Source organism: Micromys minutus, assembly GCF_963924665.1.
Source record: "Micromys minutus genome assembly, chromosome: 22".
NCBI classification, from domain to species: domain Eukaryota; kingdom Metazoa; phylum Chordata; class Mammalia; order Rodentia; family Muridae; genus Micromys; species Micromys minutus.
Genome location: NC_137957.1, coordinates 38,606,524 through 38,632,697, shown reverse-complemented (window position 1 = coordinate 38,632,697; position 26,174 = coordinate 38,606,524). Strand labels below are relative to the sequence as shown.

General features: G+C 40.1%; 1 protein-coding gene across 1 annotated transcript in view; it reads right to left on the bottom strand.

The window, feature by feature from the left end:
* CFAP54 (cilia and flagella associated protein 54) overlaps positions 1–26,174 on the bottom strand; it is a gene marked incomplete at both ends in the record, with an annotated part of 273,781 nt that overhangs the window by 42,316 nt on the left and 205,291 nt on the right. The window contains 2 exons of the mRNA XM_080935383.1: positions 8,013–8,236; positions 10,809–10,982. Coding sequence (XP_080791509.1) covers positions 8,013–8,236; positions 10,809–10,982 — 398 coding nt within the window. The remainder of the gene's footprint in view (positions 1–8,012; positions 8,237–10,808; positions 10,983–26,174) is intronic.

Here is a 26,174-nt window from a genome sequence, read left to right as displayed (position 1 = left end):
AAGACATTACCACCTGATGGAGAGCTAGATGCCTCTGCTTCTTCCATTGTACCTGAGCTCACTCGGATTTGGGCCATGAGTGAAAGCCTTTAAAGTAAGAGCAGAAAGAGGAAGGGCAGATCTTTCAAGCTGTCATCCAAGAGAAGAAAAGATGGTTTGCCTAAAAGGAATACTGAATAGGAAACTTCCCAAAATGATCTAGAAATTATTAAACATTTTAAAAACAAAACAGTATTGGTGCAAAAAACAAAAAAAAAAAAAAAAAAAAAAAAAAACACTGTATTATGAAGAACAGTTCCACATTCAGCAGTTCATGAAAGATACTGGGTAAAGAATTGCTTCAAAAATTAAATATCTCTTTCTTTTCTTTCTTTTTTCTTTCTTCCTTCCTTTCTTCCTTCCTTCCTTCCTTCCGTCCTTCCTTTCTTTCTTTTTGAAACAGGGTTTCTCTTTGTAGCCCTGGCTGTCCTGGAATTCCATCTCTGTAGATCAAGCTGGCTAGGATTAAAGGTGCGTGCCATCACCACCTGGCCGAAAGTAAATTTCTCTTATGAGGATCTTTCCTAGGTTCTGAAAATGATTAGTTACTCTTATAATAATTATTCTAATGATTGGTACTCTGACAATTGGTGTTGTGGCACATAATTCATATTCATAACTGGGTCATTATAGGAACATAAAAAGTAGTTGCTTTTCAGTTCAACACAATGGTGATCATTAGAACATTGTTTAGTAAGTATAATAGACACCAATATCAGACTGGGGTGGCGGTTCAGTCATCAGGGTTTGCCTCTCAAGCATGAAGACCTAAGTGTAATCCTCAGAGTCCATGTGCACAGGCTGAACACAGCTGAATGTGTTTGTAGAGTCATTTCTGGGAGGGAAGACAGTTGGATCCCTGGAAGTAAGTGCCAGGCCAGTGAGAGATCCTGTCTCTAAAATCAAGGTGGAGAACTCCTAGAGAATCATATCTCCACTTGTGCTCTGACCTCCACATGTAGCACACTTATGAGCACACCTCCTCACACCCTTGTGTCTGAACATACACACTTAGTCACTATGAAAACATGCCTTTTCCATTTTCTTCAAAACATTATAGTACCTAGTTGTTGGTGAGATCAATTAAATAGATAAATGGTGAACTAAGCACCAAGTACTTTGTATGTTTTCTTAATTCTTTAAAAGGAATGGGATAACAGACCTATCATCCTATCAAAACCTATCAAGAACTCTAACTGATCAAATACTTGGGTCTGCACAGCCTGCTTAGGCATTCCGTCCATAAGCACGCATAACTCAGCACTGTGTACAATTTTAATCACCCTCTGTTTGGGATCACTAATGCAATTTGCTTTGTGCCTTTGTTTTTCCATCATAAAGCTCCAATAGATTTAACATAACACAACACAGAGCAATGATTGTCATGGAAAGGCGACTACTTCTTGGTGGCGGTGGTGGGAGGGGAACACAAGCTGAAGTATCAAAGTATGGAAACAGTTTGATTGAAGTAGCCTCCTGAGTGATTAAAGGCTCAAAAACATTATTATAAAAACCAGCCAAGCTTGGAGATTATAGCAAAAAGAATCCCCAAAGGCTTCATGCTCCTTAGTTACCCACCTCGGTAATGTTGCACCTGTCAGGCAAGCAACAGTGATCTCAGCTGATTATCATGGGATAGCATTACACTAATTATATAAAAACAAGAGTCTAACAGGTGAAACAGAATCCGCCATAACACCACAGCCAGGAGAAAGAGCAGTTGGATATGGGTCACACTTAAAGTTCTACCTGGGGAACTCCAGTCACATTTAAAGTTCTACCTGGGGAACTCCAACCTCAGAATTAGGTCATGAGAGTCCTGGGTGGCCCTTCAGACCAGAATGCTTGGGCCAGCTTTCAAAACAGACTCCAGCCATTCACATCAATGTTTCTAAGGTCTTATTCACTGTCCCCAAAAGTAGGACTATGAAGACACTGTTCTCAGCCTCCAAGTTCAGTCCCTTACCCTCTATTCCCAGAGCTAGGGTGGCTGAAGTCTCAATACTGTCACTGAGCAGACAGACAGAGGAAGGCTCTTCTTGTGAGTTGGAGCTGAGCCTGAGCTACAGAGTAAGACTGGCCTACAACAAGGCACTGATCAGAATAAACAAATAAACAACAATCAGGAAAAAAAAAAGACAAAAACAAAATCTAAGGTGCCTGGGACATAAGTAGTAATCCACAGAGAGTTTCAGATCCAAAGAGCTTTCTCCCATACCATGCACAGTCCTGGGAGATCTGACTGGTCCCTCTCTGGGAGAAAATTACTAGACCGGGGGAAATATTTGGGACATACATGTTTCTGCTGCTCTTGAGAGTGAACTCTTTGTTGGTAGGACATTCTTTGTATTTTTCATGTGAGATTTTAAGGAACCCCATGAAGAGGCCTGTGTGTTCCAGTACTAAATGAAGGGCAAGGAAATTCACAACAGAAACAGCCCCTCCGCAACACATAGGAAGCCACACTCTACACTTTCAATGTTATGATTCATAGAAGTGGATAATGTTCCTCCTAATCTTTACTCTTACCCTCCTCAGTAACCTAGACCTCACTCCGGGAAATGGGTGATAAGTGTTAGGAAGGTCACAGTTCTCCAGTTTCCAGGAAGATGGGAAAATCCTCTGAAACACTTCCCATGTGACTCTAACATCTGGCACTAGTTGTTTCTTGTGTGGAGGCAGGGTTTCATTGTGGAAGTGGGTTTTCATTGTGCAGCCTAAGAGGTTTTACCAGATAGCCCAGGAGGATGGGAGACTCGTGATCCTCCTGGCTTAGCCGCTGAGTGCTGGCACTATGGACATGAGCCAACATACATGGCTCTTCAACAAAGTTCTTATAAGTTCCTTAATGAGTCTTTCCTTGTTTTATTATTGAAATGATTTGTGTTAATGTGTAATATGTACTCTATACTGTAATATAACAGTATCTCACCAGATAGTCCAGGCTGGCTTACACTTTGTATTCCTTTTGTCTCAGCCTCCTGAATTTGGGGATTACAAGAATGCACCACCACTTATGATTTACTACTTCTAAGGCAGCAGTTTATTTTTAAAACAACAGAAACAAAAACTAAAACAAAACAACAACAACAAAAAAAAAACCTGACCAACTAACTATTTAGGATACAATGGCAGGAATGTTCCCCAAGCATTCCTTATAGACTTTAACACTCTCTCCCAGCACAGAGCTGTTCTGTTCTGATAGGATAAGGTGTGTGAAGGTCCCTGTTGTGGTACAAGCCCTGGTTTCTGATCACTTCCCTCTAAACATCAGCCACAGCAGCGCAGACATGGCTGATGCACGGGAGCCCATCCTTGTAAAGGTCAATGAGCTCAAAGGTGAGGTTCAAAGGTAGAGTTCATTCAGAATAAGTGACAATCTTAGGTTTTTTATTTGGAAAGAATTCTGTGCAAGTAAAATGATTTATTCACTTCATAAACATGTCCCAGAAACTCATAGATGCCATGTTCCCTTGAGTTCCCTAGACTCTCAGCCCTTCCATCTATAAAGCACAATGTGTCAGCCTCCTCCACAAGATGTTCCTTCTTTTGGTCCCTTACATTGGTTGATGAAGTCTCTGAGCTCTCAGTATAACAGGCTTCCCACAGTTCTTTTGCTTTCTACCTCTAAAGGGCCATGGCACTGTTTTAGTGTATCTTATTTTTCTTTCTTTTTAATTTTTGATTTTATTAGATATATATTTTTTATATTTCAAATGTTATCCCCTTTCCCAAATTCCCCTCCATGTCCCCTATCCCATCATCCATCCTCCTGCTTCTATGAAGATGTTCACCTACCCACTCACCCGCTCTCACCTCCACACCCTGACATTCCACTACACTGCAGCATCAAGCCTTGGCAGGACCAAGGGCTTCTCCCATTGATGCCCAACAAGACCATCCTCTGCTATGTGCAGCTGAATCCATGGGTCGGTCCATGTGTACTCTTTGGATAGTGGTTTAATCTCTGAAAGCTCGAGTTGGTTGATATTATTGTTTTTATGGGATTTCAAACCCCTTCAACTCCTTCAATTCTTCCTCGAACTCCTCCATTAAGAACCCCATTCTCTGTTGTTTTGTTGGCTGTGAGCACCAGCCTCTATATTTATTATGCTCTGGCAGAGCCCCTCAGGAGACAGCTACATCAGGCTCCTGTCAGCATGCATTTCTGGGCAGCAGCAATATTGTTTGGGTTTGGAGGCTGAATATGGACTGAATCCCCAGGTAGAGCAGTCTCTGGATGCCCTTTCCTTCAGTTTCTGCTTCAAGCTTTGTCTCCATATTTCCTCCTGATAATATTTCTGTTCCCCTTTCTAAGAAAGACTGAAGCATCCACACTTTGGTCATCCTTCTTGAGCTTCATGTGGTCTGTGAATTGTATCTTGGGTATTCCGAGCTTTTGGGCTAATATCACTTATCAGTGAGTGTATACTATGGGTTTATTTTTGTGATTGGGTTACCTCACTCAGAATTATATTTTCTAGATCTATCCATTTGCCTAAGAATTTCATGAACTCATTATTTTTAATAGCTAAGTAGTACTCCATTGTGTAAATGTACCACATTTTCTGTATCCATTCCTCTGTTGAAGAACATCTGGGTTTTTTACAGCTCCTGGCTATTATAAATAAAGCTGCTATAAACATAGTAGAGCATGTGTCCTTGATGTATGTGGGAACATCTCTGGGGTATATGCCTGGAAGTGGAATAGCTGGGACTTCAGGTAGGACTATGTCCAATTTTCTGAGGAACTGCCAGACTGATTTCCTGAGCAGTTGTACCAGCTTGCAATCCCACCAACATTGAAGGAGTGTTCCTCTTTCTCCACATCCTCACCAGCATCTGCTGTCATCTGAATTTTGATCTTAGCCATTCTGACTAGTGAGAGGTGGAATCTCAGGATTGTTTAATTTGCATTTCCCTGATGACTAAGGATGATGGACATTTCTTTAGGTGCTTCTCAGGCATTTGATATTGCTCAGTTGAAAATTTCTTATTTAGCTGTGTACCCCATTTTAACAGGGTTATTTGATTCTCTGGAGTCTAACTTCTTGAGTTCTTTGTATCTATTAGATATTAGCCCTCTATCAGATGTAGGATTGATAAAGATCTATTCCCAATCTGTTGGTTGCCAATTTGACCTAATGACAGTGTCTTTTGCTTTATAGAAGCTTTGCAATTTTATGAGGTCCCATTTGTTGATTCTTGATCTTAGAGCATAAGCCATTGGTATTCTGTTCAGAAAAATTTCCTTAGTGCCAATGTGTTCAAGGTTCTTCCCTACTTTTTTTTCTATTAGTTTCAGGGTATCTGGTTTTATGTGGAGATCCTTGATTCATTTGGACTTGAGCTTTGTACAGGGAGGTAAGTATTCATTCTTCTCCATGCTGACCACCCATTGGACCGGCACCATTTGTTGAAAATGCTATCTTTTTTCCACTGGATGGTTTTAGCTCCTTTGTCAAAGATCAAGTGACCATAGGTATTTGGATTCATTTCTGGTTCTTCAATTCTGTTCTGCCTGCCTTTGTACCAATACCATACAGTTTTTATGACTATTGCTCTGTAATACAGCTTGAGATCAGAGATGGTGATTCCTCCAGAAGTTCTTTTATTTTTTGAGAATAATTTTCGCTATCCTGGATTTTTTTATTATTCCAAATGAATTTTCAAATTGCTCTTTCTAACTCCATGAAGAATTGAGTTGGTATTTTGATGGAGATTGCATTGAGTTTGTAGATTGCTTTCAGCAAGATGGCCATTTTTACTATATTAATCCTACCAATACATGAACATGGGAGATCTTTAAATCTTCTGAGATGGGAAATCTTTCCACCTTCTGAGATCTCCTTCAATTTTTCCTTCAGAGACTTGACGTTCTTGCCATACAGATCTTTCACTTGCTTGGTTAGGGTCATACTAATGTATTTTATATTATTTTGGACTATTGTGAAGGGCATCATTTCCATAATTTCTTTCTCCACCTATTTATCCTTTGAGTAAAGGAAGGTTACTGGGGTTTTTTGTTGTTGTTCTTCTTGTTTATTTTTAGTTAATTTTATATTCAACCACTTTGCTGAAGTTGTTTATCAGTTGTAGGAGTTCTCTGGTGGAATTTTTGGGGTCATTTAAGTATACTATCATATCATGTGCAAAAAGTAATATTTTGACTTTTTCCTTTCCAATTTGAATCCCTATAGTTCGAGTACTATATTAAATACATAGGCAGAGAGTGGGCATCCTTGTTTAGTCCCTGACTTTAGTGGAATTGCTTCAAGTTTCTCTCTATTTAGTTAGATATTGGCTACTGGTTTGCTGTATATTGCTTTTAATATGTTTAGGTATGGGTCTTGAATTCCTGATCTTTCCAAGACTTTTAATATGAAGAAGTGTTGAATTTTGTCAAAGGCTTTCTCAGCATCAAATGAGATGATCATGTGTTTTTTTTTCAGTCCATTGGACCATGTATCAATTGGCAGTTTTGGTTTCAGTACTTAACTTTTGCTATTCTCTATGTATTTTAGATATTTACCCTTTCTCTGGAGAACAGTGAGAAAAGGTATTTCTCCTAGTCTGCAAGCAGTCTGCTCATTCTTTGGACAGTTTCTTTTCTTGTGAGGAAGTTCTGTGTATGTTTGTGCATACATGCACACATATGTACATGTGTGGATGTGGATGTATGTGTGTGAGTGCACTTGCTTGTGTGTGTGCTTGTAAAAGTGCAAGTGTGTTCCATTATCATTCTCCATACCATTTTGTCTAGACTGGCTGGCAGGCAAGGTTTTGCCATCTATTTATTTTAATCCATTCATCCTAGTGTAGAGCTATAACACCTAGTTCTTACATGGGCTCTTGGGATGTGAACTAGGGTCCTCAGGCTTGCACACCCACTGAGCTATCTCCCCATCTTCTAAATACCTTTTGATTTCATGTGATCCCATCTGTCAGTTCTTGGCACTCTTTCGTGTGCTTTTGGGGGTCATAATGAAAAGTGCCTTGCTTACACTTAAATCGGCAGGCATTTCCCCCACATTTCCTTTGGCAATTTCAAAGCAAATCCATAAGTGGTATATTTTAATTTTCACACTTCCTTGTCAAGGCCCTTAGAGAGAATTTCTAAAGTAATCTAACTTCTTTTCTCTCAAACCTAAGATTTGTTTCTTTGCCATCAGATCAAGACTACACCCAGGGCTCTGCCCTTCTTCATTGTCTGTCTCTAGCACTTCAGTGTTACTTTGGTATATTATAGGAATTCAGCAAATGTTTATTGATTATTGAATTTTAAGCCCTTATTATTCTTAGTTTGAAATGACTTGTTCAGTTTAATCAAATGTCTTTATGTCGGTAGCTTGTTTAAATATTCCTATGACTCAAGACCTTGGTGGTTTTAAAAATAACTCTTAAAACATCATTTTGTTCATTTTATGCTTGGTCAATGGGAATCTCTAGTTTTTATATTATATATTTTATGAAAATCCATTGGCTTTAATAGAATTTTCCCAAATAAAAAGTTCTCCAACTCTTAATTCTTTTAAAGCTTTTGCTTCTTTAATCTAGTCACATCAACATTTGGGAAAAGTAGAACAAATACTTAACATGTTTAAAATAAATATAAAGAACTTGGGTGTGGATTCAGAAAGAGGCACTCTAGGTTATGATAAAGTGATGGTACTGGAATTTGCATCAGATCTTAGCAAAATGGCTTCCTAAAAGATATTGATTCCATGGGAAGATAGACAACTCTGAGACATTTCAAAGGTCCGTCAGAATGACAAGAAAGACTTGAAAAAGGGAATCAGACTGAAACTCCAGGTGACTTGGTTTGCCTTCCTATAAGATTCTACAGAAATGAGACTGCCAGGAAGGCTGAGTACACTAGAAATCTCTGAGCCACTCGGAGGTTGACATGCTCCTTTCTGCAGTAGGAGGGTGATCTAGGACAATTCACAGAGATCAATGTTTTGGAAGCTTACCTTGCCTGATGATTCATACAGAACGTTCTCTAGTGGAACTGTGTTTTCCAAGCCTTGCAGAAGTTCCTTTGGAAACCCATCAATGCACGAAGCAGAGTAGAGCTGTAAGAATCGTTTCAGGAAAATATGCATTTCTTTTTGGCGCAAAATCAGTTCAGAATTGTACAGGGATGTGAGGAGTGTGTCATCAGGCAAAGAAATCCCTGAGACTGGAGTTGCAGATGCTTGGGAAACAGAAAGATCATTATTTAGGCTCATGTGTGTAACATAATGGTCTCAGTCTTGGCATTCATTCACTGCCTGCTATGCACACCAACCATCTAGTGTCCTGCTCTGTAGGATTTATATACTAATGGGTTACTGTTGTCATGGGCTCCAAAGGGAAATCTCATAAGCACATAAGGGTATTGTTTTTGGTTATAAATGTTAACAGCCGGACCATCTATTCTTTCTACCTGTCTTATTTTGAGTTTCCACAAAGCAGACCCTGTAGTGGAGATTTGGGTGTATGTCATTCTTCTGACAGGAAATCTCAAGAACTTCATGGATGATTAAAAAATTATGGCCAGGAGAAGGAAAAAGTTATGAGTATGCATAATGTATAGGACAGGTCTAGACCCATGGTCAACAAAGGTTCAGTCCTCCTAAGATCTTCTGAAAAACAATAACTGTAATCATAATGTCATTGTGTACTATATAAAGATTTTCCTTGTATTAATCAAATGCTGATTTTCATGTCCCTACATCTGGTTGCAGATGTAGGTCCTTATTCTGAGAACCTCCTGTCTCAGTGTTGTATAGCCATTGCTGCCCAATTATTCCCTGATTATCAATAAAGAAGCTGACCAGCCAATGTCTAATCAGTGGGAAGAATAGGGCTAGACTTCCTCCCAGCCAGAGGAAGGGGAGGAAAAGAGAGGAACAGAAGATTTGCTACAAGGAGAGGGTCCAGGAGACTCCATGGGAAAACACCTGGAGCAGAAAGAGACAGATCAATACTGAAATGCAAGTATCTCGGGGATTCTGGCTGGGAGGTAATCAGATTAGCATAGAGTACTCAAATAGCTTAGTACTGCTCAATTGTTGTACCTTAAGCATGTTAAATAAATCTCATAGTCCTGTCTCAATTATTTGAGAGCTGGTTGGGTTAAAAGAAAAATGACAACAGTTATACATTTCCATTAACATTACAAAAAAACCCAAATGAGCAAAGAACGAAAACCATGGAGGACAGTCTCAATTAAGCCAGAAACTGGAAAGCTCCTCTACTCTCTCTTACCTTATTGGCTAAGGTCACTGCTGCATTTGGGGAGGACTAGCACCCCAAGTTTACAGGCTGGGCAAATCCCCCAAGAAATCCCAGAACACAAAAGTAGAGAGATGAATACTTCTGTGGAGAAGTGCCAGCCACTGCATTGAGGGGCAAGCTAGGGTGCCAGGACATCCTCGGGGCTGGCTGTTCAGGCCCAAATCCATATGGTTCCTCTCGGAAAGAATTTCCATCACTGTATAATAAGCTCGAAATCCTGAAATCTTCAGCAGTGATTGCTTATCTCCTCACTAAAACCAGATGACTGTACTCAGCCCTTCTGTGACGCAGCTTGGTTACCCTGCTGGCCTCTCAATCACTGGACACTAGTGTGGACCAAACAGTCTTTCGTGACTGCCTTCATGAGCATCAGTAGACTGCTGACTTCAAGTGCATCAGTGAGGCATAAGAAAATGCTGATATTATCAAAATAATGATGACAAGGGCTGATGTAAGCAGACTTTACCAGTCTTTCTAGATAATCTTTTCATGGTGTGCTGGCTAGCTTCCATGCCAACTTGACACAAGTTAGAGTTCATTTGGCTAGAAGGACCCTCAATTGGGAAAATGCCCCTTCTCAACTGGACAAAGCCTATGTGGCATTTCCTTAATTGATGACAGATATGGGGGAGGGCAAGCTCCTTGTGGGTGATGCCCTCCTGGGCAGGTGGCCCTCCTGGGTGCTATAAAGAAGCTCCAAACTCTGAGGAGTAAGTCAGCAAGCAGCCATCTCCCATGGCCTCTGCATCGGCTCCTGCATCCAGGATCCTGCTCTGACTTCCCTCGGCAATGAAGTGTGACCCAAGAGTTGTGAACTGAAATAAACCTTTTCCTCAAGTTGCATTTGGTCTTGGTGTTTTATCACAGCAATAGAAACTCAAGAAGACACATGGTGATATTAAAATTATAACTATCCTACCCAAAGCCATACATACATTTGTCTCTTTCACACACTCACTAGATAACTGAACAGAACCCAAAGCCAAATCCTATCTTATTCACCTTTTAAAGCTGCCAATCAGTTGTCCTTTTTTTTTTTTTTTTTTTTTTTAACCTGTTTTGCTCTAAGGACAACTTTGGCAATCTTGGGAATTTACCAGGTTCCTTTCTGCCATGGTGTATATACATATGTGTGTGTGTGTGTGTGTGTGTGTGTGTGTGTGTGTGTGTATATATATATATATTACATGGCAATATTATTCCAGTCCAAGGTTCCTGTACTCCAGGTCCAAGTCCCTGAAACTCCCATCTTTTGACAACCCTTCATTCAGATGTTAAAATGACTCTATACATTAGAAACACACACACACACACACACACACACGTGTGTATATATATTTATATACATATATATGTATGTGTGTGTGTGTATATATATATATATATATACATATATATATATATATATATATATATACTCTATAAGTTAGAAGTGTGATCTGAGTAGAAAAAGGAAAACAATACATTCTTAACACATTGAGACACACCTAGCAGCTTGCTCATGTTGTTGATTCTTTGTAGGTGGATATAGTAGCGAATGAGAAGGATCCATGTAATATCCACTTTGGAGAAATCTCTGTTTATACTATCTATACAATCATACACATCATCATTTTGGCACATAAGTGAACTGGAAGTCCGGAAAACAACTTGGTAGTTTTCTGAAAGCAAAACAAACAATAATAATGTAAGACAATGTTATCCATTTCATGAATAAATCTATGCATAGAGTCTTAGGGCAAGGAACACAACTTACAATGGAAATACTGTTACATGAGCAAATATTCAATTTGAGAAATAAATGTGTATCACAAAAGTATCAAACAAAGCGTTAAGAGAAAAAAAACTGTGGGAAGATGTTTATCACACATGTTGTTGCTGCATTCTTAAAATAAAGATTTGTTTTTATTTTATGTGTATTTACCTGCATATATGTATGGGTACCATGCTTGTATGAGTACCGTGTATGTATGGGTACCATGTACATATAGGTACCATATATGTATAGGTATCATGTATGTATGGGTACCATGTATGTATAGGTATCATGTATGTATGGGTACCATGCTTGTATGGGTACCATGTATGTGTGGGTACCATGCTTGTATGGGTACCATGTATGTGTGGGTACCATGTATGTATAGGTATCATGTATGTGTGGGTACCATGTTTGTATGGGTACCATGTATGTGTGGGTACCATGCACATGCCTAATGCACAAAGGCCAAGAGAAGTCAGACCTACTGAACGGGAGTTTCAAATGATAGTGAGCTGCCATGTGGGTGCTAGAAACTGATTCCAGGTTCACTGAAAGAGCACCAAGTGCTCCTGACTGCTAAGGCATTTCTACCTCTCCCCATCTCCCTCTAATTCCTCCATGTCCCCCACACCTCACCCCTCAAATTCATGACCTTAGAATATTATATACACACATATACCCAATTTTTATTGATTCCAATTAGTGTTGCCTTTTTGTATGTACAGGTATTTGAGATTGACAATTTAGGATTGGATAACCTATGGGGAGGCTTGTCGCTACAGGAGATGAATTCTTCCCCTACTCAGCAACCACTGATTGCTTAGAGCTCTTCACACAGGGAGTGGACCTTTGTGAATGTTTTCTCCATTCACACTGGCATGTTAACTGCTGTGGCCATTTTATAGGTCTTGTTTAGGCAGCCATTAAGTTGAGAGTTCATAGATTTGGCTTCCAAGTGTCTAAGAGATACTCTCTTAGAGCCGGCATCAAACCTTTTCTTTCCCTTTTCTTCGGGGTTTCCTGAGCCTTAAGTAAAGGAAAACACTGTAGATATACCAACTGGGACCAGGTACCCTATAGTCACCCACTGTCTACCTCTTGGCCAGTTGTAGGTTTCTGTGTATCTTCTTTCTACTGCAAAAGGAGTCTTTGAGGATGGGTGTGACTTATACGTATCTGTAGATATAATGTATTCAGAACACAGTTGGAAGATATATTGAATTGAGAAAAGGTAGGTTTTCCTCTGGGGTCTATGACCCCCTCCAGCCACAAGTTCTTTCTTGGGTTTATGGTTTCATTCTGTGGAACATGTCTTAAGTCCACTTAAACAACCAAGTGCCACTATAACATCCTTGGTGGCACTCTGACAGGTAAATTGTGGTCCACAGGCTTTTACAGCTCGGTGGGACTGTTGATAACTTCTCCTTTGGAAGTTGGCAGAGCATCTTCCAATACTGTGAGAGCTTGTCTTCGTGAAGGGGCCTTTCAGGTCAACATAGGTGATTCAGCAATAGAACCTTATCTTCAAGTTCTGGAAGGTAATAGTAATAGCCCCTGTTTGGGAGTAGAGCTTGGACCTCACTCTGACTAACAACTCGAAAGACAGCATTGGTTTTTCTTTTTGTTTGGTTCGCTTTTTCGTTTTTGCCTTTGTCTTTGCCCTTGCCTCTTGCCTGGGACTAGAGTTCTTTATAGTACAGCTTCTTTATGATATAACTTCCTTAAAGATATATATGTATGGATGCATGTATGTATGTATACATGCATATATATATATATATATGTTTGTGTGTGTATGTGTATATATTGCAAATTTGTGATTTAGATAGATGCACACACAGACATACATACACATATACAGTGTACTTTTAAGTAAGCTTATAAAATAATGTTTTTCTGTAGCTTTTTAAAAACATCTTTAGTGTTATCTCCTTTTTCCGCTTTCTCTGTTACTCTCCCTCCCCAACTCCAGTGACCTCCCCCGCCCAATTTTCCTCCTCTCCATCGTTTGCACCTGTGTTCCACTATCCCCCTATTGGAGCTCATTCTCTGGACTGCCCCATGGTTCCATTCTGCTTTCCTGGCTGCTGCAGTTACCCTTAATTATATACTTCTTGGCTCTTGGTCACCTCACTCATATAATAGTTTCCAGTCCCATCCATTTTCCTGCAGTCTTCGTTTGTCTTTACAGATGACTAAAGTTCCCTTGTGGACACATACATTCACCATTCCCTAGCAGCTGTGAGGAGAATGGCATCCAGCAAATATGCCTGCAGTAAGATGTCCAGGGATGATCCTGGTTCACTTAAGAGACGTACTTTTTGCTTTTAAATAATTCTCCACGCTGATCTCCTGTGGCTGCAGCATGTCACAATCCTCCAGAGAGTTAGGGTGACCCTCTCCCCCACATCCTGGCCACCATTTGTTGCCAGTTTTTTTCTTGACCTTACCATTCTGTCTGGGATTAGATGAACCCTCAAAGCAGTTTTAATGTGCATTTTGGGATTGCTAAGGACATAAGGACATAGAATGAATTTTTAGGTAGGAAATAACATTTTGCATACAGCAGCTCTGCTACATGTACCTTCCCATCCATAGCTTGGGGTCCTATCTGTGGGAATTGCCCATGGCTAATGACAGGCCACTATTATCGTTTCTCTTCTGCATGGTATTATGCCACATAGAACATCCAGGAAAATTTTCAATTGAAATCATGATAAGCATTTTACTTCTGCATCTAAAGGCAAGAGTTTAGCATTCAAACATATAACGTATGTTATAGGGGTTAACAGGGGTTTTCCCACTCGGAACTCTACTGTTTTTATTTTATGCACAGTTATGTATGTATGTGTGCATGCGTGTGGGTGTGGGAGGGAGTGCAGATGCCTGCAGATGTCAGAATGGGGTGTCAGATGCCCTGGAGCTGGTGACTGTGAGGGGCCCAGTGCGGGCAGTTGGGATGAAACTCAAGCCCCCTACAAGAACAGTGCACATGCTCAGTTGCTGAGCCATGTCTCCAACCCCTTAGAACTTTTTTTTTTAAATGAAAGATAATTTCCTTTAACTCAGTTTTGGAGTCATGGATAACTGTTTAATTTTATTGAATTCTTTTGTGCCTGTTTGAGATGTTGATTATTTTCACCTACTAATGTAGTGATTGGCTTTAATGGATTTCCTAAGTTTGGAGTGCGTTTGCATTCCTGGAAGTAATCCAAGCTGACATCATGGATCATTCAACCGGCTGCTTATTTTCACTACTCCAACATGAATATGATCAAAAATAACACTTCCTCTCCCCAGAGGCAAGGATTCTCAGCCATGTGAACTTTACTTCTTGTAGTGGTTAATTCCAGCTCTGAAAATAATTTCCTTACAGTACTCCCTAAGTTGTCAGTATTCAAGAATAGATTAGTTAGCTTTCTGTGACATTGACTCAGAGGCCACTCTTCCATCCTTCCAACTGTAACAGGCACATAGCCACATCCGGTGCTCCTGTGCCCAGTCCTTCTATGTCTGGTTCTCCTATGCTAGCATATACCCACGATGTTTTAAAAAGCCCTCTAATATCAAATATGGATGATATTTCTAGACATCTTACCTCATAACCTAAAAGTGCCTGCCTACCCCTTTACCTGTTTCTAAGATTTCTGTTCTCAAAATGAACAAAGTTTACACCCTTGTCTGTATTCATAACCTTTGTTCATTTTATCTATAAGATGAAAAATCAATAAAGAATACTTCCTGAATGCTATGGCACACCCATGATTCCTACACTTGTGGGGTGGAGGCATAAGTATCAAGAATTCAAAGTCATCCTTGGATGTATAACACCCCATCTCAGAAGAAAAAGGAAGAAGAGTAGAAGGAAGAAGGAGGAGGAGGAAGAGGAAGAGGAGAACTTAAATTAGAATTAGAAATGCTCAATTCAATAAAGCCAGATTTCTTCCATGAAGGCTTAATGTCACAATCCCACAGCCCATGAAGAATAGAGCATTTAATATGAAGATAAAATGGATTATTTTAATTCATAACAGACCAATCCATGCCACTATTTCATTGGACCATGAATCTTCTGTCTCTGAATATGTTTTCATTTCACCATATCCTTTTGGGAAGGGGTAAGACAGGGTTTCCCTGTGCAGCCCTGGCCTACCCTAAAACTCACTCTGTAGAGCTGTCTTCAAACTCAGAAATCCACCTGCCTGTGCCTCCTTAGTTGCTGGGATTAAAGGCCACCACCTCCACCATATTCTTAGTGTCTTCTAACGCCATAATTATCTCATCAGCTGCCTTGTGTCCATTCATGTTTCCCGCCAGTGTTCTTCAGATTGCCAACCTTCCGTTCCATTGTACTCAGGTGCATTGTCGGTGGTCAAGCAGTAAGCAATGCTGAGGAGCCCTTCCTCCTTTCCTTCATGTGCAATCTTGCATGGCAGGACACATTGTCAAGAAACATCCTGAAACGAGCTTATCAATTTGTAAGCCATTTGAGTCCTTAAAGGACCCTTAAACTTATGATTTAGTGAGGTGCAGGCTAATTTCCCCCTTAGTCCCTCAGGGGCTCTGGCATCCTCTTGTCTGCTGTCGCTGGAATGGAGTTGATGCTCCTCAAATCCACACCCCTTCTAACCCTCCTGTGCTATCTCATTCTGGAAGGTACCTTTTTCAATCAACTCATTACTTGTGGTAATTTAAAGTTTCATTTTGGGTTCAGATTTTTTTTTTAAATTATTGTTTTTATTTGTACTGCATGGCTCCTGGTAAAATTTTTCAACTTAAAGGCCCTATTTCTCCCTTCAGCACCGAAAAATACTTTTCTATTGATTTCTGTAAATTTTCTATTTATCCTTCTACATCTCCAATGTATTTTGGTTGACATTAAAATATTTTCACTGATTCACTCTCCCTGGATGCCTCCTCTTCCTTCTCTCTTTGTCTTTCTTATCCCACAAAAGCAGGCACTAGGTTGATAGGCACAGCAGGTGTGACCCTCTGCTGTTGTGAAGAAATGTGGTGAACTAAATCAATGGCTAGGGTTTATTGTCTATCCATATAAACAAAGTCAATCTTGACTTCAGCCTCTCATCCCACAAAAGAGTAGCACATAAAAACAGACTCTGAAACATGGATCTAAAGGTGAATGATAAAAGAAAGACAGGGGTACAAGAGGGTGTCTTTATGGTTTTTAGTTTTTGTTGGTTTGTTTGTATGTAAGAAAATATTTTGGCAATTGAAAATAAAGAGTACAAACCACAATAGAAAAACCCTATAAATTAAGACTCACACCCATGTTCCCAGCACAGAGACAGGAGAATTTAAAGTTCAAGACTGACCTTAACTGCATAATAAACCCTGCCTCTTAAAAATAAAAAAAAAAAAAGATTTATAAAATGCACATAGAAGTACAAGCTTTGAGTCATCAAATATTAATTAAAATAAAAAGTCAAAACAGAATGGGAAAAAATTATTATATATGTGTAATCAGCAAAATGTCCATATCAAATATATAAGGAACATCCACAGCTCTCTAAAACAGAGAGAAAACTCTCAAGGAAATATACTGATGGTTATTAGAGGGTTCCTCCAAATAGTATGTGATGGCCAATATATAATACAGAATACAGCCTGGTCAGTAAGACAAAGTAAACTGTCTTGGAGAACTTGTAAAGATGCACATATGCCCTCTGATGTAGCAATTCCACTCCTTGGCACATATATCTCTATCCTTATCTATATTCCTATATGTATGTATGTCTGTCTGTCTATCTATCATCTATCTATCCATTCATCTATTACCCATCTATTATCTATTTATCTATTATCTATCCATCTACCTATCCATTTATTTATCTATCATCTATCTGTCTGTCTGTCTGTCTATCTCTGTACCCAAAAGATCACACAGTGTGTTCAGAACAAGCTCTTTTACAACAGCCTTTGGTGTTTACATATGGACAATAAGCGGTGCTATTACATCCACAAAAGACCGAATCTCTCAGATAGCATTCAACAAAAGATTCTAGCTGCCATAATACAATAATTTCACTTCTACAAAGTCCAAAAGCTGGTTAAGCTTATGTTAGAAATTCGAAGGCAGAACAACCAGAAAACAAGTCACAACCTCACCCATTCAATTGGGAATAAATCAAAGAAGAGAGGGGAATCTCAAACCATAAAACATGTAGTCATTTCCAAAGCAGACATCCCTGAATAGAGAGCACAGACAGGGAGGCAGAGTGTGACACTGAGCAGGAAATCCCAGAACAGGGGTGTGGGACCAGTCGAGGAGTCTTGCCATTCATGGTATAAAAGAAAAAGGAATTAAAATATAAATGTGGTATGGTAATCCAAAACTGTGTTACAGCTTTCACAGTTTAAAAATGGAAACATCATCTAGAGCAGTGGTTCTCAACCTTCCTACTGCTGAGACCCTTTACCACAGTTCTTCACGTTACGGTGGCCCCCGACCATAACATTATTTTTGTTGAACTGGCCAGAGGCATGCACCCAAAACCTACACACTCAATGAAGCTTTGCCACAGTCACTTTAACCTGATGCTCATCCTGAGGTCTAAGGATGAGGTCAAGGGTGAAAGATCTGCAAGTCCTGTTTGCAGTTATTGCTCCTGAATGAAAGCTCAGTCAACTCAACTCTGACACTATAAAACGGTCGAATAAACTGGCTTAAAATGGTACTGAAAACACAGAGAATCCCTTCCTGCCCACTCAGCAGAATTACTCACTTTAATGACAAATGGCTTCTATTTACGGATAGGTTCATCTGAGGGTTTGCTTGTGTTTGTCTAATGATATCAACACCAAAACCTCCAACAGGATTTCTCTTTGTGCCAATGTCAACAGAAAAGCAAAGTGCTCAGAGCACTAAAGAACTTTGTTTTCAACCTAACCGTTATGATGGAGTATGCCACCATTTGCAGAGAGGGACCCAAGAGGTGGTGAGCTTTGAGCTTTGTCTTAACAGGAGGCTAGGAAGGGGGATACCACACTGCCAAGCTGTCCTTGGGTTCTTCATGTAAAACAAATAAATTAATTAAAATGCCATGTTCGTTTAAGTCCTTCTGGCTTGATGAAGCTGTAAAAGTGATTAGAGCTATTAACTCTACACAACTTTTTCATCTTCTGGTTAACAAAACATGAAGAGCATGCAAGGTCTCTCTACTGTGTGTGTGCAGGCACAAGGGCCCTTCCAGAACTGCAGCTTGGATGAAACACATGAAACTCTCATGAAACACGTTTGACTTGAAATAAGAACTGAAAAGCTATAAGGAGATTTCAGGCAGAGGTCAGTGGACAAACACCTGAAAAACAAAGAACTCCTCTGAACTTCAAGGGACACATCTCACAGGACTTAGTGTCGTTGGTGAATATCCAAGTCCTCAAGTAGAAATCATGAATTTTGGAAAGTTTATACCTATCACTAAGAATTTTCCAGTACTAAGTTTGTGTGTGTGTGTGTGTGTGTGTGTGTGTGTGTGTGTGTGTGTGTGTTTCCTGAAAGGCATGGTGGTGGTGTCTTAAATTCACAATGTTTTCTGTTGGCCAAGGAAATGGATCAGCATTTAGATGTTCTTCTCCCTCCAGAAACCAAATGCTTAAGCTGTCATAGGGACCCCACACTAGTCTCGACACCTTGGCCATTCTATCCATTGAAAGAATTCAGAGGCACACAGAGTATGGCTTGGGAGACTGTTGGAGTTTTCTACAAAGTAAAGTTGATCCGTCTCAAAGGGTGGGCAGGCAATCGCCACTGACCACTTCAAAGGAGAGAGGGTGGTAGTCAGAGGGCCCACTGCTATGTTGGCTCCCTTTCTTAGGTATGCTTTATAGTATTTCTCAAAGTCCCTATACTAGATGGATGCCCCAGGGGTGGCATTTTCCTGTTCAGGTGATTGACTGGCCTACCAATCAAGTAACAGAGTAGAGTAAATGACCCTTGGCAGAGTATGGACATCAGTGAGACCTAGTGTCTCACTCTACCTTCCTGCTGTCTATGGAGTAACTTAAACTTTATTAAACCTTTCCTGAGTGTCCTCACCTTTTACTGGAGAGAGGCCTGTCAACAAAGACTGGGGCTCAAACTAACACCAGTCCCCTATAAAATATCACAGTAATGGCACATTTTTATGCCCCAGATCACGTACTTGGTAACTGGGTCTCTAGGAATTAGATACCATCTTCCTTCCTCCTGGATATCTCCATCCTCTGAAAGATGGGACATACCGATTAAATCCTAAATTTACCCATTAAAAAGCTTGGCCAGGAGACTCATCTTCCCTAGGAGACAGTTCAAGGCAGATCCCCGGAGGGTCCACAGGGGTCCTCACTGGCCCTGGCCCAAGCATGGTGGTGTCCTTTATGGTACCATTTTCTAAATTCATGTCACTTCCCGGATGACAGAGCCTAGACTTTAAGCCAATTTGCTTTCTAGGTTCAATGAATTCCAATAGTTCAACCATTCCAGTGGCACAATTCCAGCAGCTGGAGAGGTGGCTCAGTGGTTAAGAGCACTGGCTGTTCTTCCAGAGGTCCTGGGTTGGATTCCCAGCAACCACTTGGTGGCTCAATCCAGTTCCAGGGGACCTGATAGCCACCAACAGACAGTCAGACATGAAGGCAAAGCACCAATGTACATAAAATAAAAATAAATGAGTTATTAAAGTTGTGGCTCCAAAGATAGCCAGATCCCCAGAAAAAAATAGCAGAAGTCTCTTTTCCTAGTGGAAGAACAGTTTCTACAAGGAGGACCCTCAGGGCCAACAGTTAACTCCTCTTTGAATGGCTCTTTGCCTATGGTTTTATCTTCTACAGTTATCAAAACCTTGGGACTTGATCACTGTATTCATCACTCTCTAGTTAAACATTGGTAAGAAAACCCTCCAGGAAAACACCTCCTACCTTGTGATGAAGACTGAAGTTCATCCAAATGGACCTGTCAATCACCTGTGAAAGCTATCTGTGCTAGAAGCTTTAGAAACAGATAAATTTTACCTAAAACTGTAGGCTGACCCAATTTGGCCATTGTCTCTTCAGCCACTGCCTACTCTGCTCTTGGAATGTCTTGTGGTAAACTCTACCTACCTTCCCCACTATGTTCTATGTCTTCTCTTAATTCCTTCAACAGAGATGACGAGAAAGATCTACCCAGCGCACGGCAAATCAAGGAGGACAGACATCTGTGAGATACTGTGTAGTGTTGGAGATCTGTGTGAGGCAGAGGTCCCTGTGGGTGACAGGGTGGGCTGACATGCTTTGATTAGAACAGAGAAAGAAAACATCAGCAATATGGGTTTCTGAGAATACTCCAGAGTTAACTCCCAACCCCAGAAACCTTACTTCACTAGCAAAGCTTAGGACGCAAAGAAGAAGAGCCCCTTAAATATTCAACACTAGATTTCTTTTACTTACTTCAACTAAAACATTTTATTTCTACAGATTGGCTTTAGAAGAAGGTCAGTGAGTTCAACTCATTTTTAGAAAACCAGATATTAAATACATTTGCAATATGTTATTTCTGCTAACTTGTGGTAGGTTTATTAATAATCTTTTAAAATTAATCAACTTTAACTTCTAGTTTTAATTTCTAACATAGCTTTATTACTTCCATAGCAATAGATCAAAATTTTTTAACCTTTATAAAGATAATTTTGAGGAAATTATACCTTTCTAGACAGTTATAAATTTTATGGAGCTTTTAAAATTTATTTTCTTGAAGTGGAATAAAAATAAACCTATAACAACTTAATTTTTCACTGTCAATGGTTACTATTCTGCTAGTATTTATCACTTACGAGGAGTGTTTTTATAATTATTTTCCCTAAAATATTAATTTGACTAATAGTAAGGTCCCACTTTCCCCCTTATTTATTTATTTATTTATTTATTTATTTATTTATTTATTTTTATATCCCAACTATGTATTCCCCTCCTCCTCTTCTCCAAGTCCTTCTCTCAACCTCCCCTTTTCACCCTCTCCCCATTCCCTCCTCTGTTTTTCTTCAGAAAAGGGCAGGCCTCCCATGGACACCAACCAACCATCTCATATCAAGTTACAGTAAGACACCTCCTTTCCTATTAAAGCTAGACAAGGCAACCCAATAGGAGGAAAAGGGTCCAAAGGCAGGCACAGAGTCAGAGACAGCCCCCGTTCCCACTGTTAGTCCCACAGGAAGACCAAGCTACACGACTGTAGCATGTGTGCAGAGGGCCCGGGTCAAGTTCATTCAGGCTTCCTGGTTGCTGGTTCAGTCTCTGTGAGCCCATGTGAGAGCCCAGGTTAGTCGATTCTGTGGGTTTCCTTGTGGTGTCCTTGACCCTTCTGACTCCTGCAATCCTTTCTCCCCCCTCTTCCACAGGATTCCTCGAGCTCCACCTAATGTTGGGCCATGGGTCTCTGCAAACGTTTTTATCAACTTCTAGATGAAGCCTCTCTGATGACGATTGGGCTAGGCAAAGTCTATTATAGCAGGATATCGTTAGATAATGTTTTATCAACTTGATTTTGATTTCATGCTTTGGGAGGTTTCATTTTGTTTTGTTTGTTTGTTTGCTTGCTTGGTTCTTTTAGTGTTTGTTGTTTTGGTTTTGGGTTTTTCTGCCAGTTGTTTTTTGCTCTATCTTAGGTCTTTGGACTATCCAGACTCTGTGTCCTGGGCCTCCAGTCGGTGTTAGGGTAGGCTTCTTCTCTATTATATATGCACATTGAATACATATATTAAGTAGATATGTATATGCATATATATATATATACATGCTGTCAAATTGTTTTATAAAATAAAACATAGTTTGTATACTAAAACTAACACAGATTGTGTAAAAAGAAAGTCTCAACTTTATGTCCCACCTGATAAGTGTATTCAAATTAAAATCATTTAGAATGATCACATTCCAACTGGATAAAAGCTCATGTCATCTGGAAGGAGGGAACTTCCACTGAAAATAAATGCCTCCATCGGTCTGTAAGGCGTTTTCTTTACTAATAATCGATGTGGGAGGACACAGCCAACTGGGAGTGGTTCCACCCCGGGCAGGTGATCCAGGGTAATACATAAAAAAGTAGAATGAACAAACAATGGGGAATAAGCCAGGAAGCACGTCGGCCATGTTTAGCTTCAGCCCCTGCCTCCGGACCCCAGCCTTGAGTTCCTATATTGACTTTTCTCATGTGTGATAAGTATATGTAAGCCAAATGAAACGTTTGGTCATGGTGGTTATCACAGCAATAGAAACCAAACTAAAATGGGTTTAAGAATAAAAAGATAATTAGATACATAGTAGAAAAATGCAAAACGAAAGAAAGCAATATTTATGATCTCGGCTTCTAGACAAAGTAAAATCTGGTGTTAAGTAATACAGAAGTAGGACCTTCACAGAGTTACTGGGGATAATGTATTTGCAAAGAGCATCAGGATAAAGGGATGCTTCTGTACCAAATGGCTTCTGTACATGTTTAAAGCAAATGAAAACGTCCCCATTATAAAAGCACAATGGTTAAGTTCCTGCTCAGCAACACAGTGACCACAATATGAGAACAAAGCCTAAAACTGTAAGAGGAGAAACAGAAGCACCTTATCCGTAGACGTTCACCCCATCCGGAGGGTGTTCAGTGACGGCCGGGGACCAAATCTGCTCCGTGCTTTTGTGTAGCTGAGGAATGAACACTAGCTTTTATATGCTCAAATAGTTAAAGAAACGAAAGAGAGCAGGAAAACTATATACAATGTAAATGCCAGTGTCCATAAGGAAAGTGTTTTCAGCGGGCCACTACACGCATCTGCCATGGTAGCTACAACCAGAAACAAAAGCTGGAGACGCTTACCACTCAGCTACCTGATAAAGACAAACACTGACTCTGACCTTCTGTAAATGACCAAGTGACAGAAAGTATAAAATAATAAGTACAGTGACACTAACCTAAGCAATAACATGGGGTTAGAGGTGTGGTTCAGTTGCTGGGGTGCTTAGCTGGCATGTGATTAGGCCTGGTTTCCATCCACCATCCTAGGCATGGTAGCTGACAGCTGTAATCCTTGCACTTGGGATCAGGAGGTAGGTCAGGAGTTCAAGATCACTATTGGCTACATAGTGGATATATGTAATGTAAACCTAGGCTATAAGAAACCCTGCCAGAAGGAAGGAAGGAGGCAATGAATGAAAGAAATTACATCAGTAAAATATTTGAACATAGTGTTAAGATGTTCACATCAAAAAGGTTTGGAGTCAAGAAGTAAAAATAATCTATAATGTTCCTTGTAAAATGATTAGGATAAAACTGCAAGTTATTTTGAAGTTAATATCTAAATGTAATTCAACTCCAATAAAAATATAAGACTAAAAAAATTATACGACTTGCTTCAAGAGGCATTTTAAGCCATAAAAGACAGGGGATCCATCCCATACAGCCACCAAACACAGTCACTATTGCTGATGCTTGCTGACAAGAGCCTGAATGAATGTCTCCTGAGAGGCTCTTACAGAGCCATACTGATACAGATGAGGATGCTTGTAGCTAACCATCCAACTGAGCATGAGGACCCTAATGGAGGAACTAGAGAAAGGACTGAAGGAGCTGAAGGGGTTTGCAACCCCATAGGAAGAACAAAATCAGCCAGCCAGATACCCCAGAGTTCCCAGGGACTAAACCACCAACAAAGAGCACACATGGAGAGACCAATGGCTCCAGCTGCATATGTAGCAGAGGATGGCATTGTCTGGCATCAACAGGAGGAGAAGCCCTTGGTCTTGTGAAGGTTCTTTTCCCCAGTGTAAGGAAATGCTAGGGTGCCTCATAGAAACAGAGGAAAGAGAAATGAGAGAGGTGGGAACTGGGAAAGGGGATAACATTTGAAATGTAAATACATAAAATATCCAATAAAAATGATTTTAAAAAAGAAAGAATTAGTTGAGAGCTCACTCTAACACCTGTTAAATACTGAGACTACAGTATGTTACAGAATATATAGAGCATGTTGAAGCCAGAATATGGGGAGTAACAGGAGCAGGATGAGAAGTCCAAAGGCAGGGTCACCATCTGGGGTAAAGCTATGTGTGAGGTCACATGACTCACTTTGCATGGGCCAATTAAAATTCCACAAGTCACTGGAAGAATCTGAAGAAAGGAGGACCTTTTCACAAGTCTAGATATTATCAAAGAAAACAGTAATATGTTTCTGCTTTATGGAAGTTATTTTTTAATGTGACACAAGTACTATTAGAAAAAAATTAAATAATTGATAAATTATTTTCTTTATTTTATAAAATACTTCATTATTATATTTCTTTTAGATCTTTGAGGTTTGAGGTGCTGTGTTATGCAGCAAAATATCAGAAAAGCAGATAGCAGATATTGCCTTTCATAAACACTCTGCTTCTTCTTCCTTTTAAAATTTAAATTAAAAGGGGATTTTGAGAATTTCATACATGAGTAGAGATAAATTATTTTTATAAACACTATACATATTCTTGGAGAAAAACAACATCCATGACTTTGTGCCTGTGTTAGGCTGGCTCATATGATGACGTCTCCTCTCCAAGTGTACTTGGCTGGTTTCTGAATATGACTTCTTATGCCAAGGAAATTATAAAGATAGATACTATGTCCTCAGATTTCGTGAATGTAAGGAATCCCAGAGCTGGGGAAAGTGATGGCAGAGAAAAGATTAAAGGCCTCTGCAACAGGTATGCACTCAGGCAGAGCTGGTGTGTGCCCCACAGTTAAGCTATGGCAGGAAAATAAAAAACAAAACAATGTTGCAGACAAACTCCCAGTTCTGCAGCTTTCTTTATAACATAAACAAAATGGCTCTCTTGGTGGCCGGTTCATTTCTAGACATTTGGCTTCTTGTTTGTTTCTTTAGCTTCCTGCTCCCATTGGCATCATTATAAACCCCAAACCAGTTTCTCCTCTTTGGATGAGCCAGGGGTTCTGACTGTGGCACTAGAACCAACGGTTAATAGATGTGCGGTGTCTCTGGTGGGAAACATAGGAAGCCAAGTGCACAGGACCCAAGATAACCCATAATGACCCTCTCATCTCAATGTTCAGAACCTGCCGATACATGGAGCTAACGTGGCAAAGGAGAACTATGTTTATTAGATCGAATTAAGGCTCTCTCCAACTGTTCTGGAGGCAGGAAGACTACCCTGGGTTATTCAGATGGTCCAGTGTCACCATGGGCTCTGGGTAGATGAAAACACGAAGGAGAAGAATGAGAAATATCCGGGGGGGGGGGGGAGGCGTTAGAGATGGTAGCTTGGAAGATGGAGGAAGGACATAAATGCCAAGGAACATAGATGACCTTTAGCAGAGACACTCCCTTGGAGCTCCTGAGGGTAGTAGCTCTGCTGACATGAACCAAGGGATGGGGTCTCACTTTGGATATCTGACGTCCAGAATTTATGATAAAATCTCATTCTGTGAAGGAACAGTGGCCTATACAAGGTCAGCAGCAGCTGCTCCTGAGGAAACCCACATCCTTAAGTCCTTCTCTATTGAGAAAAAAAAGTTACTATCAAACCATTTAATTAAAAGAAAAGATTCTTTACATATATGACTAAAGTTGTGATTTTCAATGTCACAAAGGGAAATTAAAACCAGATAGATTTTGTTTATCTTTTTCTAACTAAAAGGTAACATTTTTTCCTTCCTTATGATCCACATGTTAGAAGCTGTTGAGATGAAGTGTTTTCTAAAACTGCCTTCAGGGAGACTAGGGAGGAGAGGGGCAGCCCCCTTGTGGCCTACACTGGAGAGTATCCCTTTACACTGTTGCCCTGGGCCCCAGCCAGAGCTCTCAGTCTCCAACTCCCTGCTATTGGCTGTTTTCCCTCCCCTCTGAAGCATTTCTACCCACATCCATGAGCAGGCATCAAATCCTACTCCAGCGAGGGCCTTGGGTATTAAAAAAACAAACTAACTAAAGAACTCCACTTTGAGAGCAAGTCTGTGTTCTTCTGTCAAGCTCAGTCTCTGATTTAAACAAACCCTGTTCACTGTGCATAAATGTTCTATGCTTGACTTTAGAATGGGCAGAAGGAGCTTCCAAACCAATTAATACCTTCAACAGACTGATTCTAA